Consider the following 20,562-nt stretch of genomic DNA (forward strand, 5'->3'; position numbering starts at 1 on the left):
TACAAAAGAGTTTTTGTAAATGCTGTTTTGGCTTACTGATTTAGTAAAGTGTTTTGGGAAAATCCTACTGGGAAGTAGGTCTTGGTTTTTTCACCTTCTGAGCCAGGTGTTTTCTACGTAAAAATCTTTGTGTTCTTTATTTTCTGTACTTATTATTCCACAACAGTAGTAGTTGTAACACATAGAAGAACCATGTCCTTCTATAATCTGTGCACGCAAAAAATTTGACACCACACAAATCACCCCGTCCCCCTCGCTTGTGTGGAATTGACGTATAAAACATCAATTTGGTATCAGAGCAGGTTATCCTTGAAGAGGCTAACACCTTAGGAGAAGATCAAGATGAGTGCACCACCTAGAAACTGGGAAGGGCAATCCATTGCTAGGCCCCACTCTTCAACGGCCAGTATTACTCTTAGTGGAAAAACAGGATGAGAGATAACATCATAGGAGAATACTATGAGCTATGTGACATTGTCACAGATGGTCCACTGGCTACCATGAAGATAAATGTTGAAGGAGAAGAGGTGCAAAAAACAAGAGCTGACTGCACTGCTAAGGACTTGAGAAAGTGGGAGAAGAATGTTAAAGCCAAAAAATGGCTTGTTTGTGGACTCGATCCAGATGAGTACCGTAGAATACAAAGTTGTACCACTGCCAAGGAAATCTGGGACACTTTGCAAGTGGCCCATGAAGGAACACCTCAAGTGAAGAGGTCCAGAGAAACACTACTATATTCTCAATATGAGAATTTCACCATGAAGGAAGGGGAAACCATCCAAAAGATGTATACAAGGTTCACCACAGTAATAAATGAACTTAAGTATCTTGGAAGGGTTATTCATGAAGAAGATATAGTTGAGAAGATTCTAACAAGGGTTCTGCCAGTTACTTAGGTGAGCAAAATCACTTCCATTCAGGAATCAAAGAACATTGCCACTCTTAGGTTGGATGAGCTAATTGGAAATCTCACTGCTTATGAACTTAGAAGGAAAACCATGAAAATGGATGTACCTAACAAGGAAAGGATCCTGGCACTCAGAATCACTGAAGGTGCTGATCTGGAGGAAGATGAAATGGCTATGATCACCGAGGACTTGAAGAAATACCTTATGAGAGGAAAAGGTTCTTCAAGAGGTGGAAATTACAACAAAGCAAGGGTTCCTGAAAAAATGACCAATGAAGGTTGCTACAAGTGTGGGAATACTGATCATCACATTAAGAACTGCCCTCAATGGGAAATTGAATGGAAGAAGGAAAGATCTGAACGAAGGAATAGGAAGAAGGAACAGGTTCATCCCAATAAGAACAAAGGATCAACAAAGGCTATGGTTGCTGCTTGGGGAGAAAGTTCAGACGAGGAATCAAATGATGAAAATGGAGATGAACAATCACTTATGGCAATTGGAGAATCAGATGGGGAATCTCATGAGGAACAGAGGTAAGTATAATTCATCTCAAAGACAAGATTAAGTTTTTGTCTAAAGAAAAACTTTCTGAATTATAGCTAGATTTCATTGATGAATCTGAGGTAATAAATAAAGAAAAAGAACAGCTGTCTAAGGATTGTGTGATTTTAAAAGCAAAGTGTAAGAACCCGGAACTTAGAGTTAGTGAGACTGTGAGTGAAAATACTACTCTGAAGAACCAGGTTCATACATTTGAAGCAAATGTTCTTGAGTTAAAATCTAAAAATCTAAAACTGAAACTAGGAACCAGTAAGAAGACAGCTGATTGCACACACCTCACTTTAGAAGAAAATGTAGGAAAACTGAATGATGAGTTGTATAGGAAGGATGAGCAGGTAAGAGTGCTAGAGGAGGATCTAGGCAAGGTCAAGCATGAACTAGACAGAACTAGTAAATGGGATAGGTCCTTCGATGCTTTGTCATGGCTACATGAACATCACAATAGCAATAGAAGAGGACTTGATTTTGGGAATCAACTACCAAAGTGGGATCCTAGATGAAAGTACCTCACTCTTCATGAGAAGAAGATTTGTACTCACTGTGGTAAGACTGGTCACTATAAAAGTGAATGTAACGCAAAAGAAAGGGTCAGTCAAAAGAACAAAAAATTTGTTCAAGGGAAGAATTGGTTACCAAGTTTGGCTAAAAATAATTTAATTCATCCTTTTGCTTATAGAAAGGGACCCAAACTAGTTTGGGTTCCTAAGACTAACCTATGATTTCCTTTTGTAGGTTCAAGTGAAGGGGAGCAGCCAAATATGATACATGGACAGTGGCTGCTTAAAGCATATGATAGGAAGCAAGGACCAGTTCCTTTCACTTGAGGACCTCAAAAGAGGAAATGTATCCTTTGGAAATGGAAAGAAAGGTGAAATCATTGGGGTTTGTAAGGTAGGTAAGGATGTCTCTCATTCCATTGAGAATGTCTACTTGATAGATGGCTTGAAGTATAGCCTAATCAGTGTGTCACAATTGTGTGATAGAGGTAACTTAGTACCATTCACCTCTACTAAATGTTTTGTTATAAATCTTATCACTGGAAAGATTGTTTTGCAGGGTAAAAGAGTGAATAATATATATATTATAGATCTGTCCACACTCTCAGAGAATGAACTAACTTGCTTAAGTGTGCTGGATAGTGATCCCCTCCTTTGGCATAAGAGGCTTGGACATGCAAGTCTAAGTCAACTCAACAAATTAGTCTCCAAGGACTTGGTGATAGCACTGCCTAACATTAAGTTCAAGGAAGTTAAAGTTTGTAAGGCTTGTGTGAGGGGGAAGCAGGTAAGATCCTCTTTTAAATGCAAGAAAGTGGTAAGTACCACCAGAACGATGGAACTTGTTCATATGGATCTCTGTGGTCCAATGAGAACATTAAGTAGAGGTGGTAAGATATATGGGATGGTGCTTGTTGATGATTATTCTAGGTTTACTTGGACACTGTTTTTAACATCTAAAGTTGAAGCATTTGAGATGTTCACTTCCTTTGTTAGAAAAATTGAGAAACAATTAGGAAATCAACTTGCATCAATTAGGTCTGATCATGGTACTGAATTTGAAAATGCTAAATTTGCTGAATTTTGTGATTTGCATGGCATAGATCATAATCTTTCTGCCCCTAGAAGTCCACAACAAAATGGAGTAGTTGAAAGAAAGAATAGGACTCTTGACGATATGGCTAAGACTATGCTTCTTTCTAGTAAGCTGCCCCATAGCTTCTGGGCAGAAGCTGTAAATACAGAATGCTATATCATAAATAGGTGCATGACTCCCTATGAGTTACTTAAAGGAAGAAAATCAAACATATCCCATCTTAAGGCATTTGGATGAAAGTTCTTTGTGCACAACAATGGTAAGGACTCCCAAGGTAAGTTTGATCCCAGAAGTGATGAGGGAGTATTCTTGTGATATTCTTCATATAGTAAAGCTTATAAAGTTTATAACAAAAGAACTATGTGTGTTGAAGAACGTATTCATGTAGTTTTTGATGAAACTAACATTCTTTCTGAGAGACAGGAACATGATGATGAAGCAATTGGGCTGGTGAGCAACTTAAATGAAACCACAGCCTAGACAAAAGCAGCACAGGAAGAAGGAACATGTGATGGAACAGGTCTTTTTACCCAGGGCAACATAACAGGGGGAACAGAACAAAGAGGAAATGATCCCTAAACCTCAATGGAACCTGTCCATGAATTTATTCCACAACAACAAAACACTGAAGGAATATCAAGGGCAAACCAATTGGTTGTGAAACCTTACAAGTATCAAAGTTCTCATCCCATTAAGAACATAATTACTGATCCAACCTCTGGAATCAAAACCAGATCTTCATTAAAGAATCTCTGTGATTTTGATGCCTTCTTATCTCTTCTTGAACCTAAAAATGTTGCTGAGGCTTTGCAGGATGCAGGCTGGGTAAATGCAATGCAAGATGAACTCAACCAATTTGAAAGGAGTCAAGTTTGGTATCTGGTACCAAGACCCAAGGACATATCAGTAATTGGCACAAAATAGGTCTTTAGAAACAAACTTGATGAAGATGGAACAGTTACAAGGAACAAGGCAAGATTGGTGGTTCAAGGATATGGCCAAGAGGAGGGCATAGACTATGATGAAACCTTTGCTCCAGTCGCAAGTTTGGAAGCAATAAGACTCCTCATAGCCTTCACTGCTTACATGGAATTCACCCTTCATCAGATGGATTTCAAGAGTGCCTTCTTTAATGGCTATCTAAAGGAAGAAGTGTTTGTCAAGCAACCTCCAGGGTTTGAAAGCAATGAAAGTCTTGATCATGTGTACAAACTTGACAAAGCACTTTTTGGGCTCAAGCAGGCGCCAAGAGCATGATATGAAAGATTATCAAAGTTTTTGCTTGAGCATGACTACAAGAGAGGTAAAATTGACAATACTTTGATCTTGAAAGAAAAAGGTAAAGATCTCTTGGTAATTCAGACATATGTTGATGATATAATCTTTGGAGCAACTACTGATAAGTTAAGTGAAGATTTTGCTAAACTAATGGGGAGTGAATTTGAAATGAGCATGATGGGTAAGCTTAATTTCTTTTTAGGCTTACAAATTAAACAAAATTCAGAACTATGATCCATTAGCAGAAGTATGTAAAAGAGTTGCTTAAAAGGTTTAAAATGGAAGATTCCAAAGAAATCGACACTGCTATTGCAACAGCCACAAAGTTGGATATAGATGAACCTGGTTCATCTGTTGATCAGAAGTTGTATAGGGGAATGATTGGTTCATTATTGTATCTCACTGCTAGTAGACCTGACATTGTTTTCAGTGTACTACTTTGTGCAAGATTTCAGACAAATCCATAGGAATCTCACTTGACTGATGTAAAAAGAATCTTGAGATACCTAAAAGTTACCACTGATCTTTGTCTTTGGTATCTAAAAGGTAGTAATTGTAATATTGTGGGATATGTTGATGCTGACTATGCGGGTTTTCTTATGGATAGAAAGAGCACCTCAGGTATGGCACACTTTTTTGGCTCATGTCTTGTGTCTTGGGCCACCAAACAGCAAAATTCAGTGGCCTTATCTACTGCTGAAGCTGAGTATGTTGCTGCTACCTCATGTTGTGCTCAACTATTGTGGATTAAATAGTAATTGAGGGACTTTGGAATCGATGTTGGATGTATCCCTATCTCTTGTGATGACACTAGTGCTATTAGTATGAAAAAGAACCCCGTTCATCATAAAAGAACAAAGCACATAGATGTTAGACATCACTTTTTAAGGGACAATTATGAGAAGGGATTGATCACTATAGAGTTTTGTTCTATTGATAAACAGATTTTGTCATCTTCACAAAAGCACTAAGTAGAGAGCACTTTTAAAGGAACATGTTAGAATTAGGGATGATTAAGATCACCTAAGCGAACCACTTCAGATTGTACATGAAAAAAAAGAATTTGGTTAGAAAATCTGAAATTTGTGTAAATAACCAGATTAATTGTTGCTCAGTCTCATACTGTAAATAGTATACTCCCATTCCATGTTTTAATATGAATCACTGGTCTCTAATAAAATTTTCTCTATTTTTGCAAATTGAGACATGGTTGAGAGGATTCTTAATGAAGAACCTAGTTCATCGGTGCTGGTTCATCTGAAAAATGAGGTATGTGTTCTACAATATGCACATTTTGAAATACTAATATTTAAATCATGAGCAGAACTCTACCCAAGTCCGTAATCTTCCAAAGCCTATCCAATAAAAATTTGAACCAGTTCCGTTTCAACTAAAGAATCCTCACCGAATTAATTCACCTAGATTCTAGGGGAGCTGTAACCATCATTCCAAACTGAAAATTGCAGAATGAATAGACTTCTAATTGACCACAAAAAGCTGCCGTTGTGTATTAATTACACTTCTCCTTTAAATCCCTCATCAAATCTGCAAACTCTTCATTATTTCTGAAAAACCGTCGAAACCCTTTTCTTCTCTCCTTGCCTTCGAATTCAATCCAAGATTTTTCCTTTATCACAAAGCCATAACCAAAATCTCTAACCCCTGCAATAACCCTGGTACTCCTCCACCCCATACTCCTTCATATTCCTCTATAACCCCTCAACCTAGTTCTATCCCACAACCTAGAAAAAGGAGAGTCAAAATGTTTGCTAGAAAAATCGTGGCCAGCGGTGCTTTATCTCAAAAATTAAATGCCCAGCTTCAAGCAAGCCAAGCCCAAAACTCACAAATTTCAAGTAATTCCTTTAAATCAGTGACTGAGGTTAAAGAAACTGGGTCTTTCGATTATGAACAGGTAACTTCTATCCCAAATCCTTCATCTGAGATTATTTTTGAGATCGCTAAAAATTTGGAAACTAGGTTCATCCTGGTTGGATCTGTGATAGATGTGGAAATGCATGAGACAAGAAGGAGAGGTGGTAAAAACAAAATTGAAAAAGAGAAAGATTCTTCACCCACCACTAAATCTGCTAGAATGGCTATTTGTGGAGCTGAGCCGGAGAAGGAGGAAGAAGGTGGCAAGCACACATGGGGGAGTGGATCAAGAGAAGCCACTGAAGGGATAGTAAATCTTGGAAAGCAAGCAGACGAACCTGGTTCATCTGCTGAGGAAAGATGCTCCTTCTGAGACCTTTGATATTCCTCTTCCAAGAGGAAGAACTACAAGGAGCAAGCCATAACAGAGTGAGGAGGAGTTGTAGAGAGCTTTAGAGGAGAGTAAGAAGAAAATAGTGGATAAAGGGAAAGAAAAAGTGGTTGAGCCTGTTGAGGCTGTTGAGTTAGATGAGATGGACCTGGTCCATCAAAGTGAAAAGGTGGAAGAGGTAGAGGTTCAGACACCTAAGCCAAAGAAAGTCAAGACTTCCTCCAAGTAGTCTTCATCTGTTTCTAAGTCTGTTGAACCCTCTATCTTGGCTAAGCGAGCCAGGTCTGCAGTGAAAGCCAAGCAAGTGAAAATTACTGAAGAAGATGATTGGAGTGGTGAAGAGGAGGATGTGTCTGATGGTGAGAAGGACAAGATGACAAAGTTTGGTAAAAGAACAATTATGAAGGGGAGATTGTTGAAGGACTTGGAAGAAGAAGGAATGTTTTTGCTGCTAGAGAAGCTTAAGATACAGGGATGGAAGGACATGGTCCTTCAATTGGATGGGAGGCTGGCTAGGAATGAGATTGTGGAATTCATGGCCAATGCTGAGGTCAAGGAAGGGAGAGTCACTAGCCTAGTGAAAGGGGTCCAAATCTCTTTTGATGCTAAAGAACTGGGTGAAATCCTTGGCATATCCTCTGAAGGCTATGATGATTATACTAGGCAGATATGGCCCAGTCTGGATTCTCTTCCAACTGCCCTGGCTAGCACAAGGAAATTTTGTGATAATGAAGAAGAGAGTGAGCCCAAGAATTAAAAAACTCATAAAGGAAAAATCATAAAAAATTAATAGTACTTAGTGAAATCATTCAATAATTACGCTGAAAAGATAAAGTATTTCTAATAAATCAGGTCAAGTTTTACTTTTAATCTTTTTTGAATTTTGAGAATAATAAAATCCAAGTATAAATTGCCAAATAAAAAAAATGTTAGAAATAAAAATATATTTAAGAAACTTTGTGGGAAAACATTCAAAATAGAAAAAAATTATCTTTAAAATGTTTTCTCTTTCGCAAACAAAATATTCGTGCTGGATCAGCGAACTATCGATTCTCAAGTATTGTTTTGGTACATATCTTGTAATATGGAAGATACTTAATATAAAAAGTTAAATGTAGAAAAAGAGAAGGAAAATATAGTTACTTATTAATATTTTGATGATTCTTTGTTTGTGATTGTTTCACAACAAATATGAACCTCGACCTCATACAATCTATATCTACATCTACATCTTGTATATCTATATCTATATATATGTATCTCTCTCTCTCTCTCTCTCTCTCTCTATATATATATATATATATATATATATATATATATATATATATATATTATTAAAGAAAGAAAGAATGTTCCACGCTAAATATTGAACGACTAAAATAACCCCAAAATGTTGATCGACTTTTATGCACTTAAATCTTTCAAATAAATACTTACAAGGATGGACATAAGTGATAAATTAATACTTTCTTAGGAAAAGTTATACTTGAAGAAGGACGTATCTTTTGAAGAGGTAAAGTTGTGATGGTGTTGTATCTGTTGGATTGCATATAGGTATTCATAACACGCAACGTAATACAATAACAATCCTAGGTAGAACTTATCGTGTTTAAAATTTATTTACATGACAAAGATCGGATCTAAGATGTACCTGGTAAAGCGAGCCTCGTTTCAGAGTTTTCTTCGATAATGCGAAGACTCTATGCGTATCCACATCGAGACCAATCTTTACTATCAACTCTTTGATCAACGAAAACCGCAAACAAATTGAACGAAAAATATCATGTTGCAAATTTTCATTCAATGGCCCTGGCCAAGGTCTTAATTTGGTCGGTTATAATTCATGACAACACAGAGCTTAAACTCATTACCAAGAGTTGATAGATTCCATCTTGATCAATCACTAATTCTACAAGTATTTAATAGTACCCAATATCCTTTCATCTATCGCCCTAGGGCCATAGGTGTCTAATATCAAAGCACAATAAATAACTTGTCAATTACTATGAGGATATCAGGTCAAAGGAAACTCTTACATCACATTCTTTAAGAGAATATCCTATTAACAGCTTTTGGTAATTCTAACCATTAGGAATTATCCAATGAATCAGTTCAATGATCATATCTCTATATGCATCATCTCTTTATGTTATTTAGTTAATGAGATCAACTAATCTTTATCCTATAAAGACGATCACATAAATATTGATCTAACCGGTTTACTAATATCCAAATTAATAATCCTACGATCAAGAACAAAATTTAGATTAAGTTGTAAGAGACTTTACTCTCATTATCATGGTCTCCATCATGATGATAAGTCTCATAATTTAATCAAGGACCTTACTAAATTAATCAAGCAATTAATAATAACTATGATAAACGAATATCAAATGCCATTGCAATGACCCGACTTGTTATTTTAAGAATTAATGCTCTGTTCAGCAACTAAAGGTCTCGAGCAGCTTCGTAATATGTATTATGGCCCACGGGTGTGGTCGAGTTTGATTTTTGGAATATTCGGAATTAAATTAAAAGAACAATTCTCATTTTTGAAGCTTAAATGAAAAGAGTTGATCGGAGATTTGATTTTTGAGTAAACAACCCCGGAGTGGAATTTTAATGATGGCAATAGCTTCATATGACGATTACAGACTTAGGCATATGTTCGTATTTTGATTTGGAAGTCCGTAGGACAATTCAACGCATTTTGGCGAAAGTTGGAAAATAGAAATTTTTTGGAAAGTTCGACCGAAGGTTGAATTTTTGATAACGAGGTCGGATTTTGATTCCAGAAATTGGAATAGCTCCATTATGTCATTTATGACTTGTGCGCAAAATTTGAAGTCATTTCGGCGCAAAATATAGAAGTTGGAAGATTTAAAAACTCATAATTCAATTCGATGTGCGATTCGTAATTTCGGCGTTGTTTGACGTGGGGAAATACCCCTTAGGCATTGAGTCTTATGTGTAAATTGTGTAATTGAAAATCATGTACGCGAGGTGACGAGTACGTACTTGGTTTATATGTGCAGATTACATTGGTTAAAATTCTTAGATGCCCTTATGTTAATTGGAAATTATTGGCACTTATTAAATTCTCTATATGTCATGCCTAGATCCTTGTCTGTTGAAATTATTTTTATACGATGATTTGGTATTGTTGCCACCTTGATTTATTTGTGAAATATTATTTTGTTGAGTTGTTCACTTCCGGATATTTTGTTACGATTTTTGTGCACATTATGGTCGAGCCATGAGCTCTTTATTATGGAAAACAATGTATTGTTGATTTTTGTAGCAAGTGGTAATATTTGAGCACTTGAGGTGCAATTTATGAGATGTGATATTGGCACGTTATATTGTTGGGAGGTTTGTTCGGGTGTTTGCACGAGGTTTCTGTCGTACTATTGTTACAATTGATTTATGCACATGCGGTGTGATAAGGCGGGCTCTATATATATATTTGGGTTTTCGCATGTGGCAAGACAAGGTGGGAATATTATTATGCGTGTGCGGCGAGACAAGGCGGGCATTTACTTTATTATTGCGCACGCGGCGAGACAAGGTAGGCTATGTCGGGAATTGAATTGTGATGACTTGTGATGGCCTAGGGGCATTATTGTTGTTGCATATTTACTTTGAGACTACAAGGCGGTACCTTAGGATTTTGACCGTAGTCGAAACTGTGTGAAGACGACTCCGGAATAGAGTTTTGTCGGCTCCGTAAGCTCCGTTGGGTGATTTTGGACTTAGAAGCGTGTATGGACTAGGAATTTGAGGTCTGTAGCTGATTTAGGTTTGAAATGGCGAAAGTCAAATTTTTAGAGATTTTGACTGAAAGTGGACTTTTTTATATCTTGGTTAGAATGCGATTCCGAGAGTTGGAACAACTCTGTTATATTATTTGGGATTTGCCTGCAAAATTTGACATCATTTCGGGTTGGTTTGATAAGTTTCGGGATGAGTTTTAGAAGTTGGTGTGATTCGTGGTGTGATTTGTATTTTCGGCATTGTTTGATGTTATTTGAGACCTCGAGCGAGTCCGTGTTAAGTTATGGAACTTGTTAGTATGTTGGGACGGGGTCCCGGGATCCTCGGGTGTGTTTCGGATGAGCTACGGGTCATTTCCTTCTATTTTTGAACTGCTGTTTTCCGTCATCTGGTTCCCTTAATCGCGTTCGCGTCCCTTCCTTCGCGTTCGCGAAGAGTAATTTTGGAGGAGTGAATATTTCTTTTTCGCGTTCGCGAGCTTCTATCCATGATCACGTAAGTCTGCCCTTATCTTCTTCGAGTACGCAGCTCCACATTCACGTTCGCGTAGTAGAAACTAGGAGTTGGGAGCTGGTGATCATTTCCTCTATGCGTTCGCACTGTTCTATCCCTGAACGCGTACGTGTGCTTTCCCCTCCTTCGCGTTCGCATGCCATTTCACGTGTTCCCGTAGCCCAGTTCCTGGGCCATTATTTTCCTTCTTCGTGATAGTACATGCTTGTTCGCGATCGCACAACACCAATTCCGGGCAGTATCCATTTCCTCTTCGCGATCACAGCTGCTCTTCCGCGATCGCGATGCATAAACACCTGGGTAGAATATAAGTTCTCTATTTCGAGGGTTAGCCATTTTAAACATTTTTGGAGTTCTAGAGCTCGGTTTTTAGCGATTCCTTGTGAGTTTTTCAAGCAAATCGATTGGGTAAGTGTTCTTCACCTAGAATTTATTATATTCCATGATTTTATCTTTATTTTTATAATTTAATTGGTGTTTTGAGTTGGGGAAAATGGTGATTTTTGAAAAAAAGTTTCAAAATGAAAAATCATAATTTGAGGGACGAACTGGCATCGGAAATTGATAATTTTAGTATGGTTGAACTTGTATCGGAATGAGTGTTCATGTTTTGTAAAATTTGTCAGGTTCTGAGGTGTGGGCCCGGGGATCGACTTTTGGATCGATTTTTAGATTTTGTTAAAGATTGAAGCTTTATGATCCGGAATAGTTTCTTATGATTTTTGAGCCGCCCGAAGGTCATTTCTCCTTAGGATTTGAGTCTTCTATGTTGATTGTAGTCCATGTACGCAAGGTGACGAGTGCGTGCTCAGACTTATTTGTGAAAAGTTGGCCTTTTAGGATTCTTAGGTCCTTATATTCATCGAGTATGAAGTTGTTCTTGATATGATTTAAGTTCCTATTTACTAGTTTCACCTCTACATGCTTTAATTAGAATTAATTGCTTCAGGATTCACTCTTATTTCCTATTTGACTCTTAGTTGACTTAACCGAAGATTTTACCTCTTATATTGTCATGCTATCATTTCATAACTGCTTATCTTTATTTGGAATTATTATTATCTCATCCTATAATTGTTCAATCTTAATTGAGGTTATGATTATCTTTCCGCTGCTTATCCTTAATTGAATTGTTGAATATCCTTCGTAATCTCTCAATCTTAAAAGAAGTTAGATATCCTACATCTTAGTCGACTTGTTTTATTTGGAATTATTTGACTCGTGTTAGCTTCCCTGTTGTTGAAATGTATATTGTGGGATTGTTGCTACATATTAGTTTTCCCTTGTTGAGTTGTTCTCTTTACGCCTAACATTCTTTACTGTGGTTATTCCTTGTGAATTGGTTCTACCGTTTCTTTGTGATTTAAAGTTCTTGAGTTGATTTACTTGTAGTACTTTGTATTATTGTTATTGTTGTTGTTGTACTTGTTATGGTGATGCCCGAGGTTTCTGCCGTGCGGTTGTTGTTATTGAGATGCATGAGGTTTCTGCCGTGCGGTTATGGTTATTGTGATGCACGAGGTTTATGTCATGCGGTTGTTGTTATGGGGTTGCACGAGCTTTCTGCCGTGCTATTGTTACTATTGATATTTGCACATGTGGCGTGACAAGGCGGGATATATATATATATATATATGGGTTGCGCATGTGGCGAGACAAGGTGGGAACTTTATTATGCACGTGTGGCGAGACAAGGCGGGCATTTATATTACTATTGCACACGTGGCAAGACAAGGTGGGCTGTGTCAGGGATTAATTTTTGATGGCCTGTGGGCATTCTTGTTGTTGATATTTGTGTAGTGGTACACTTACCTGTGTGAGCTTTATCTTGTAAAAGTTGTGAGAAAAATATTCTACGCGTTGTCTGTTCTTTTTCCTTATACTTATTTGCTGGTATGGACTATGTTAGGACACTTGCACAAGCATACACGTAATTAAGCACTCTTATCGGATAAGAGGTGTTCTTGATATTGTTGAGCATATATGATCACCCTTGTTTACTTGTCTTCTATGTGAGAATGGCTCTATTAGCACGTGAGTAGTCAGTGCGGTTATGAGGTATTATGAGGGCACATGATGCCAAGTGTTAGGGTTCAGGTATTGAGACCCGTGAATTGTGATTTGTCATAGGTTTGGTACCTCGTGGAGTTTGTTGACTAAAACCTAATGTAAAAGTGATTGAAGTTGCTGAGATATTACTTGTCCCTGCTGTATTTGTGATTCCGAATTTAGCTTGTGTTCCATTCACTTTTCTGTGTCATTTTTATGGTATTTCGCTGATACTTGTTGTTTCCTTTCTTATTGCCATTACTGTATTGTTAGCCATATTGCATAGTCTTTAGGTAGATATCATATTTCTATTGTTCATACACTTATACTTGTTCAATATTTTAGACCAGTGGGTGTCTTGACTATTCATCATCACTACTCCACCGAGGTTAGTCTTGATACTTACTGTTCACCGCTGTGGTGTGCTCATTTTACACTTCTGCACATTTTTGTGCAGATCCAGGTTTTTGTTCGTTAGCAGTTGTGCGGGTCGTTGCTGTGGTGACTCAAGGTAAACCTTCTGCTGTATTCGCAGGCTTCGGAGTCACATTCAAGTTTTCGTTTTCCACTATTTATTCTTATTTCTAAACAGTTGTATTTAGAAGTTTTTTAGCAAACACTCTACATCTTATGACTTGTACTACCGGTTTTGGGAATTATAAATTTAAAGAGATTTCTATTTCAAATTGTTGGATGTTATTTAAATAATGTTTTTGTTTCAATTAATGTTAGGCTTACATAGTCCGTAAGACTAGGTGCCATCACGATACCCAAACAGAGGATGTTGTTGTTTCAATTAATGTTAGCCTTACCTAGTCCCTAAGACTAGGTGCCATCACGATACCCAAACGGAGGGAAATTTGGGTCGTGACAAGTTGGTATTAGAGCTCTTGGTTCATAGGTGCTACGAGTCATAAACGAGTTTAGTAGTGTCTTGCGGATCGGTACAGAGACGTCTATACTTATCTTCGAAAGGCTACGGAACAATTAGGATAGTTTCACTTCCTTCATTCCTATCGTGCGAGTCCATTGATCTCGAAGTTTGAACTTTTATCATTCCATTCTCTCACATATGGTGAGGACACGAGCTGTAGTTACCGATGATGCTGCTCCCGGAGAAGGTAATGCCAGAGGCAGAGGCAGAGGTCGAAGGGGAGCACGTGCCACAGCTAGGGCACCAACTAGAGCAACAGTTGAGGAGCCACTAGTAGCTCCAGTTGGGGGACAGATATCGGAGGCGCCTGCTGTTACCACTAGACTTCAGGAGACCTTAGCACAGTTCCTAAGCAACTTTGGTACATTGGTTCAGGTGGGGTTGATTCCGATTGCACCAGCTACTTCACATATCGGGGAGGGACTCAGACTCCTACCGCCCGTACTCCAGAGTAGCGAGTCCACATTGGTCAGGTTCCAGGAGTCATGGTGACTCAGCCTGTGGTCCCAGTTCCGCCCATGGTTAGACTTGCAAGGTTCAAGAATCTACTAGAGCACGTGGCTTATACTTTCGCGACATCAAAGGCACTAGAGCACGTGGCTTAGACTTGCATGGTTAGACTTGCAAGGTTCAAGAATCTACTAGAGCATGTTAGGGCCGCAACATCTGAGGAAGAACAGCTTAGACTTGCAAGGTTCAAGAAGTATGACCCTCCTACCTTCAGTGGTTTAGCTTCAGAGGGTGCACATGGCTTTCTAGAGGAGTGCCATCGCATTCTCCGCACTATGGGTATTGTGTAGACGAGTGGAGTTGCTTTTACTACGTTCCAGCTTAAGGGAGTGACATATCAGTGGTGCCGGGTATATGAATTGGGTATCCCGGCCGATGCAACTTCACTTTCATGGGATTAGTTTTGGGAGATGTTCCTGAGAGAGTTTGTTCCTCAGTCCCTTCGAGACGCATGGTGCGTGGCGTTTGAGCAGTTGTGCCAGGGAACTATGCCAATGTCAGAGTATGCTGTTAGATTCTGTGATTTGGCCAGACATGCACTTGCTTTGGTCGTTAAAGTTAGAGATCGAGTCTGTAGGCTCATTGAGGGGCTAAGATGTGATAGCCGGTTTAGCATGGCTCGAGAGCTAGAGTCAGATGATCCATTTCAGTAGGTGGTGGGGATCGCCCACCAATTTGAGGGCATGTGGGACCAGGAGAGAGAGGACAGGTGGGGCCAGGAGAGAGAGGACAGGCAGGGCTAGGAGAGAGAGGGCAGGCGGGGTCCAGAGAGAGAGAGACGACAGGGAGGCTAGGAGGCCACGTAGACCGGAGAGATTTACTGGTCCATATTTTGGAGGCAGGGTACGTCATGGTAGAAGTTTTATGGGTCACCCAGGTTCCCATGGGTCTCAGAGTACCCATACCGCATAGTTTCCATAGCCACGTCAGCAAAGAGGTTGCTTCGAGTGTGGAGATACCACCCACAGGGTGAGAGATTGTCCCAGACTCCTAACAGATGTAACATAGCTGGGCATTCAGGCGCCCAAGAGAGGGAGACCCAACCCGTTGATATAATTAATATGAATTGGCTGAGGCCGCTACACCAAATGGTGTCATTACAGGTACGATCCCAGTTTGTTATAAAAGGATAATTCTCCTTAATTTGATTCGTTTCTGGAAATCGAGGCGAGTCCTCCTATTATGATCCACTTATGGGTGAACTTCGTAATTTTGTGACCCACTTATATGTTTATCCTTATTGAGAGGTTTGATGATGTTAGCCCGTATTTATCATTTTAAATTTTATACACCATTGAGGGCTATAAGTCCAAAAGTGACTTTCTATTACTCACTACAACGGGTTTTAATGTGATTTTGGAATAATTAGTCTCAATTTTATGAAATATATGCCCTATTGGTATGGGGTTCACTATGTGTTGTGAAAATTATTTACGGAATTTATTGAAAATAAGAAAGAAAGGAAATTGAAAATTCCAGTTGGCACAATGTGCAAAATACTTGTGATTCGGAGTTGAGGACGAGATCCTCACATTTTTATATGATGTGAAATATTTAAACTAGGCTACGAGCCGCGGTAGAGGTTGTAAAAAGACGAGGTCCTTGTAGTGAAAATTTTATGAGTTTAAATTCTCCCTTTGTGAAATTAAATTTGTACTATAGTATAAGTAGGGAGTCATGCTTGTTAGGCTTATTTGATAATTCTTGTATATTTTTCTGTGAATATTTAGCCATATTCGTGCTGTAAACATTGAATTTTAGCCTATAAGGTGGGTGCCATGTGACGTTAAATATGATTCATTAATCCGAGTAAGTAATTATGAGGTATTCATACCTCGCGTGTTGCCGTCGGTGTTGTGAAAAAAATTAGATATGAGATTTTGGTTAAGATGTGATTAATTGAGGATGCTAAAATTAATTATAAACAGTTATTATGACCAGAGATGTGGTTATGGACATACGTATGATGTGTGTGTAGGAACGATTTGCTACAGCCGGCTCAGACTAATACCGTGTGTTGATGTGAGGAATTTGAAATTGATTAGAGTGTAAGGAATTTGCTTTAAAGCTTATAAGTGTGAATAAAAGAAATAATCTTCACTGAGATGATGTTGTCGGACCCCTGTTAAATTTACGGTGACGTAGAATCACCCGTGAGTATGTGTGAAATAATGCACTCAGTAATTTAATGTCATTAGAATAATTCTTGGCACGTTCGAGGACGAACGTATGTTTAAGAGAGGGAGAATGTAACGACCCGACTTGTCGTTTTAAAAATTAACTTCTCGTTCAGCTACTAAAGGTCTCGAGCAGCTTCTTAATATGTATTATGTCCCGCGGGTGTGGTCGAGTTTGATTTTCGGAAGATTCAGAATTAAATTAAAAGAACAATTCTTATCTTTTAAGCTTAAATGAAAAGAGTTGACCGGAGATTTGACTTTTGAGTAAACGACCCCGGAATGGAATTTCAATGATGGCAATAGCTTCGTATAATGATTCGGACTTAGGCGTATGTTCGGATTTTGATTTGGAAGTCCGTAGGATAATTCGACGCATTTTGGCGAACGTTGGAAAATAGAAGATTTTTGGAAAGTTCGACCGAAGGTTGAATTTTTGATAACGAGGTAGGATTTAGATTCTGGAAATTGGAATTGCTCCATTACATCATTTATGACTTGTGCGCAAAATTTGAAGTCATTCCGTATTGATTTGATACGTTTCGGCGCAAAATATAGAAGTTGGAAGATTTGAAAACTCATAATCTGATTCGATGCGCGATTCGTAATTTCGGCGTTTCTTGACGTGGTTTAAAGCCCCGACTAAGTTTGTATTATATTTTGGGACGTGTTGGTATATTTGATTGAGGTACCGAGTGCCTCGGGTGGATTTCGGATGGTTAACGGACGCAGAAGCGCAAGCGCAGGTGCGGCCACTGTGCTCGCAGAAGTAGAGGCAACGCAGGTGCGTATTTTGGAAGCGAGGCCGTAGATGCGGAAATATGTCCGCAGAAGCGGAAACTGGACAGAATGTTAAGGATCAAAAATGGTCATTTCGCCATTTTCATTTAGGATTTTTTGAGCTCGGATTTGGGCGATTCTGGAGGGATTTTTCACAAGCTTGGTTGGGGTAAATGTTATATATCCTAAAGTAATTATATTTCATGAATGTATGAATATGCATCGTTTAATTCGAGTTTAATGGAGGAAATGAGAATTTTTGTAAAAACTTTTCAAAATTGGAAATTCAAGATTTGGAGGATTATTTGTTATTAGAATTCGATAAAATTGGTGTGGTTGAACTCGTATCGGAATGGGTGTTCGGATTTCGTGAAAATTATGTCGGGTTCCGAGAGGTGGGCCCTGCGTTGACTTTTGTTGACTTTTTAAAATAAATTTTCAAGTCGACGTTTTATTATCCGAAAGTGTTTCTGATGAATTTTAATAAAGTTGTAAAATTAATTTGGATAGATTTGAGCGGTCCGGAGGTCAATTCAATCAAGAAGGCGACTTTGGAATATCGGCATAACTTCAAAAAAAAAGTAAGTATTTTGACTAACCTTGAGTGGGGGAAATACCCCTTAGGCATCGTGTCTTATGTGCAAATTGTGTAATTGAAAACCATGTACGCGAGGTGACGAGTACGTACTTGGTTTATATGTGCAAATTCCATTTGTTAAAATCCTTAGATGCCCTTATGTATTAAATTTGAAATTATTGGCACTTATTAAATCCTCTATTTGTCATGCCTAGATCCTTCTTTGTTGAAATTATTTTTATAAGATGATTTGGTGTGATTTCCACCTTGATTGGTTTGTGAAATATTATTTTGTTGTATTTTTCACTCCCGGATATTTTGTTAAGATTTTTATGCATATTATGGTCGAGCCATGGGCTCCTTATTGTGTAAAATAATGTATTGTTGATTTTTGTGGCAAGTGGTAATATTTGAGTACTTGAGGTGCAATTTGTGAGATGTGATATTGGCACGTTATATTGTTGGGAGCTTCAGGTGTTTGCACGAGGTTTCTGCCGTGCTATTGTTTCTATTGATTTTTGCACATGCGGCGTGACAAGGCGGGCTATATATATTTGCACATGTGGGTTTGCGCATGTGGCGAGACAATATGGGAATACTATTATGCGCGTGCGGTGAGATAAAGCAGGCATTTACTTTATTATTGCGCACGTGGCGAGACAAGGTGGGCTATGTCAGGCATTGAATTGTGATGACTTGTGATGGCCTGGGGGCATTGTTGTTGTTGCATATTTACTTTGTGACTATGAGGCAGTACCTCGGGAGATCCCCCGTCTTGCATATTTACTTTTGGGACTACGAGGCGGTACCTCGGGAGATCCCCTATTGAGCATTTACTTTTGGGACTACGAGACGGTATCTCAGAAGTGCCCTTTGTTGACATCTCTCTATGGTTGTACTTCCCTTTGGTTATTTTGTTTTTCTATAATATGTAAATTCATGTGTTCTCCGTGATGTATTATTTGAATTAATATTAAGTGCCTTGTATTTCTCGTAGTATTAGGTTGGCTTTGGCTTTTTCGTACGACACTCTGAGGATTTGTATTTCTGGTTTGTACTTGTTCTTAATGATGGAGTTGTTTTAAATAAAAGAAATTACTATTATTTTTTAATTTAATAAATTTTGCATCCAAATCAGTAGATTATTTGATGTTTTATTTAAATTGAAATGTCATTTTTCTTCACTCAAACTGTTTCTAATATAAACTCAATTCTTTGTCAAATTCTTACTTGGTTTAAAAGTTGTAACCTTACTTTATTGAAAATAAATTAATCATGCAAATTTTATGAATTGATATATTTGGCACAAGAGTTGTCCATGCGGTTGTGATAGAGATATGGGCACGAGGTGTCGTGAGAATATGATAGGGGGCTGAGAACCGTATTTTTTGATTATGATATGAGATATTTATTTGAAAGAATTTTATATTCTAAGGATACTTATTTGAAGAAATATAATTGGAGGGTATGTATTCAAAAGAATTATATGTTAAAGATTTATATTTGAAAGACATGTTTAATTGGTTGTACTTGTGTTTTTCTTATTCGTCTGAGTAATAATTATGGTGTTCTTGCTGCCTTACTGTTTATATCACTAGTTGATTATTGTTGCTATCACTGCTATTTGTTTTCGATTATTTAGTATGGCACAAGTTATTTGACTAGTGAGTGTCTTGACTGTACCTCGTCACTACTCCACTGAGGTTACTCTTGATACTTACTGGGTACCGACTGTGGTGTACTCATACTACACCTTTGCACATTTTTGTGCAGAGACAGGTAATGTGGAGTCAGTTGACCGATCGCTAGTAGTATGGATCTTGCTGTGGAGACTCAAGGTAAACTTGTTGCTACTTTTGCAGGCTTCGGAGTCACCTTCTGATATTGTACTTGCACTGTTTTATCTCTATTTCAAAACAGTTGTATTTATAGGCTTTCTAGTAACTCAGTAGAGCTTACGACTTGTACTACCGGTTTTGGGATTGTAAGTATTGTATAGAGATTCCTATTTCGTATTTTTCAGTTATTAATTAATATTGTTGTTATTTTAGTACATGTTAGGCTTACCTAGTCCCTAAGACTAGGTGCCGTCACGACATCCTACAGAGGGAGATTTGGGTCGTGACAGCCATATATTTTTATATCAAATAACATTCACAAAAATATGTTCAAATCATCAAATAAATAATTGGATCTAGGGCATATCTAACATATCTCAAACAATTTTCCACTTGCTCTAGATCCAATCGCTCTTGTACTTCATTCCCAATTATCACTTGTGCTTGTCAAACACCTTTGCTCCAAGAGCTTTAGTGAATGGGTCTGCGTCATTTTCCTTTCCATCAACCTTTTGAATCTCGACGTCTCCATGTTCAATGATCTCTCTTATCAAGTGATACCTTCGCAGAACATGTTTGGATTTTTGGTGTGATCTTGGTTCTTTTGCTTGAGCAATGGCTCCGGTATTGTCACACAACAATGGAACTGCACCTTCTATTGAAGTAACCATACCAAGTCCAGTTAAGAACTTTTTCATCCATACAGCTTCCTTAGCAGCTTCACTAGCTGCTATATATTCTGTTTCAGTCACTAAATCATCTATTGTAGCTTGTTTGGATCTTTTCCAACTCACTACCCCACCA

General features: G+C 38.2%; 2 protein-coding genes across 2 annotated transcripts; both read left to right on the top strand.

Moving 5' to 3' along the window:
* Positions 1-431: 431 nt before the first annotated feature.
* Positions 432-1,969, top strand: LOC138898192 (uncharacterized). The gene is made up of 3 exons (XM_070184233.1): positions 432-878; positions 921-1,400; positions 1,508-1,969. The coding sequence occupies exons 1-3, from the start codon at positions 432-434 to the stop codon at positions 1,967-1,969; spliced, it is 1,389 nt and encodes a 462-aa protein (XP_070040334.1).
* Positions 1,970-4,618: 2,649 nt separating this feature from the next.
* On the top strand, positions 4,619-5,095 carry LOC138898193 (uncharacterized mitochondrial protein AtMg00810-like). The gene is made up of 2 exons (XM_070184234.1): positions 4,619-4,781; positions 4,887-5,095. Exons 1-2 carry the CDS (start codon positions 4,619-4,621, stop codon positions 5,093-5,095), a joined length of 372 nt encoding a protein of 123 aa, XP_070040335.1.
* The last annotated feature ends 15,467 nt before the right edge of the window (positions 5,096-20,562 follow it).

This window comes from Nicotiana tomentosiformis, chromosome 8 (genome assembly GCF_000390325.3).
Source record: "Nicotiana tomentosiformis chromosome 8, ASM39032v3, whole genome shotgun sequence".
In the NCBI taxonomy this organism is placed as follows: Eukaryota; Viridiplantae; Streptophyta; class Magnoliopsida; order Solanales; family Solanaceae; genus Nicotiana; species Nicotiana tomentosiformis.